An 848-nucleotide genomic window follows, 5' to 3' on the forward strand; every position below is an offset into this window, starting at 1 on the left:
CCCGCCTCTCCCCGCCCGGACCCCTGCCTCAGGGACGCCTGTCCTCAGCCCAGCCCTCAGCTGCAGCCAGGCCTTCACCCTCCATAACCCCCTCAGGGTCCCCACTCCCTGCAGCCCTGTCCCTCCAGGATGCGTGGCCTTGTCCTGTGTGGGGGTGGCCGAGAGCACTGCCCCAGCCCCGGGTACCTTGGGCAGGAAGCTGGCAGAGGCCAGGGCTGCCATTCAAACAGGGGCAGGTGGTTTTGCCAGGAGGAAGTTGACAGTTCAACTTCAAACATGGGTGACGCAGGCCCCACACTGCCTGCTCCCCGTCCCACCCCTCCCTGAGCATGCCGCCCCGCCCTCTCCCTCTCTGAGAGCGAGACACCGGGCCAGACATCCTCACCTGCAGTGCCGAGCTGCCCAGGCTGAGGCAAGAGAAGGCCAGAGACCATGCCCATGGGGTCTCTGCAACCGCTGGCCACCTTGTACCTGCTGGGAATGCTGGGTGAGTACCCCTTCCGGGTGTCCTGCGAACATCCGGGCTCGCAAGGAGGGAGATCCCAGTTTTACCCGAGGCTGACTCTGGGGTCCACATGTCACCCCTCTGGAGCGTTGTGGAGATTTGGGGCCACTGGGATCCCGGCCTGCCCCCACTGCCCAGCTGCAACTTGGCCCTCTGCCCTGCATGTCCCACCCACCAGGAGCACAACCTTGCCTCTCTCCTGCGCTGTTGAGAGCCCTGCTTTACCCTTCCAGTGCAAGAGAGACTGCAGGGGGGACCCGCATCCGATGGGGCCCAGACAACTTGATTCCTAGGCTGAGTTGGATTTTAGCAGCGCATACAGGCCTCCCTCTGCAGAGTCCCC

At 64.5% G+C, this 848-nt stretch overlaps 1 protein-coding gene across 1 annotated transcript in view; it reads left to right on the forward strand.

Annotated features, from left to right (window-relative positions):
* The first annotated feature begins 266 nt into the window (after positions 1-266).
* The window catches only part of CD5 (CD5 molecule), a 29330-nt gene continuing 28748 nt past the window's right edge, over positions 267-848 (forward strand). The window contains exon 1 of the mRNA XM_011971102.1: positions 267-487. Coding sequence (XP_011826492.1) covers positions 433-487 — 55 coding nt within the window. The 5' untranslated portion in view covers positions 267-432. The remainder of the gene's footprint in view (positions 488-848) is intronic.

Source organism: Mandrillus leucophaeus, unplaced genomic scaffold (genome assembly GCF_000951045.1).
Source record: "Mandrillus leucophaeus isolate KB7577 unplaced genomic scaffold, Mleu.le_1.0 Scaffold986, whole genome shotgun sequence".
Classification (NCBI taxonomy): Eukaryota; Metazoa; Chordata; class Mammalia; order Primates; family Cercopithecidae; genus Mandrillus; species Mandrillus leucophaeus.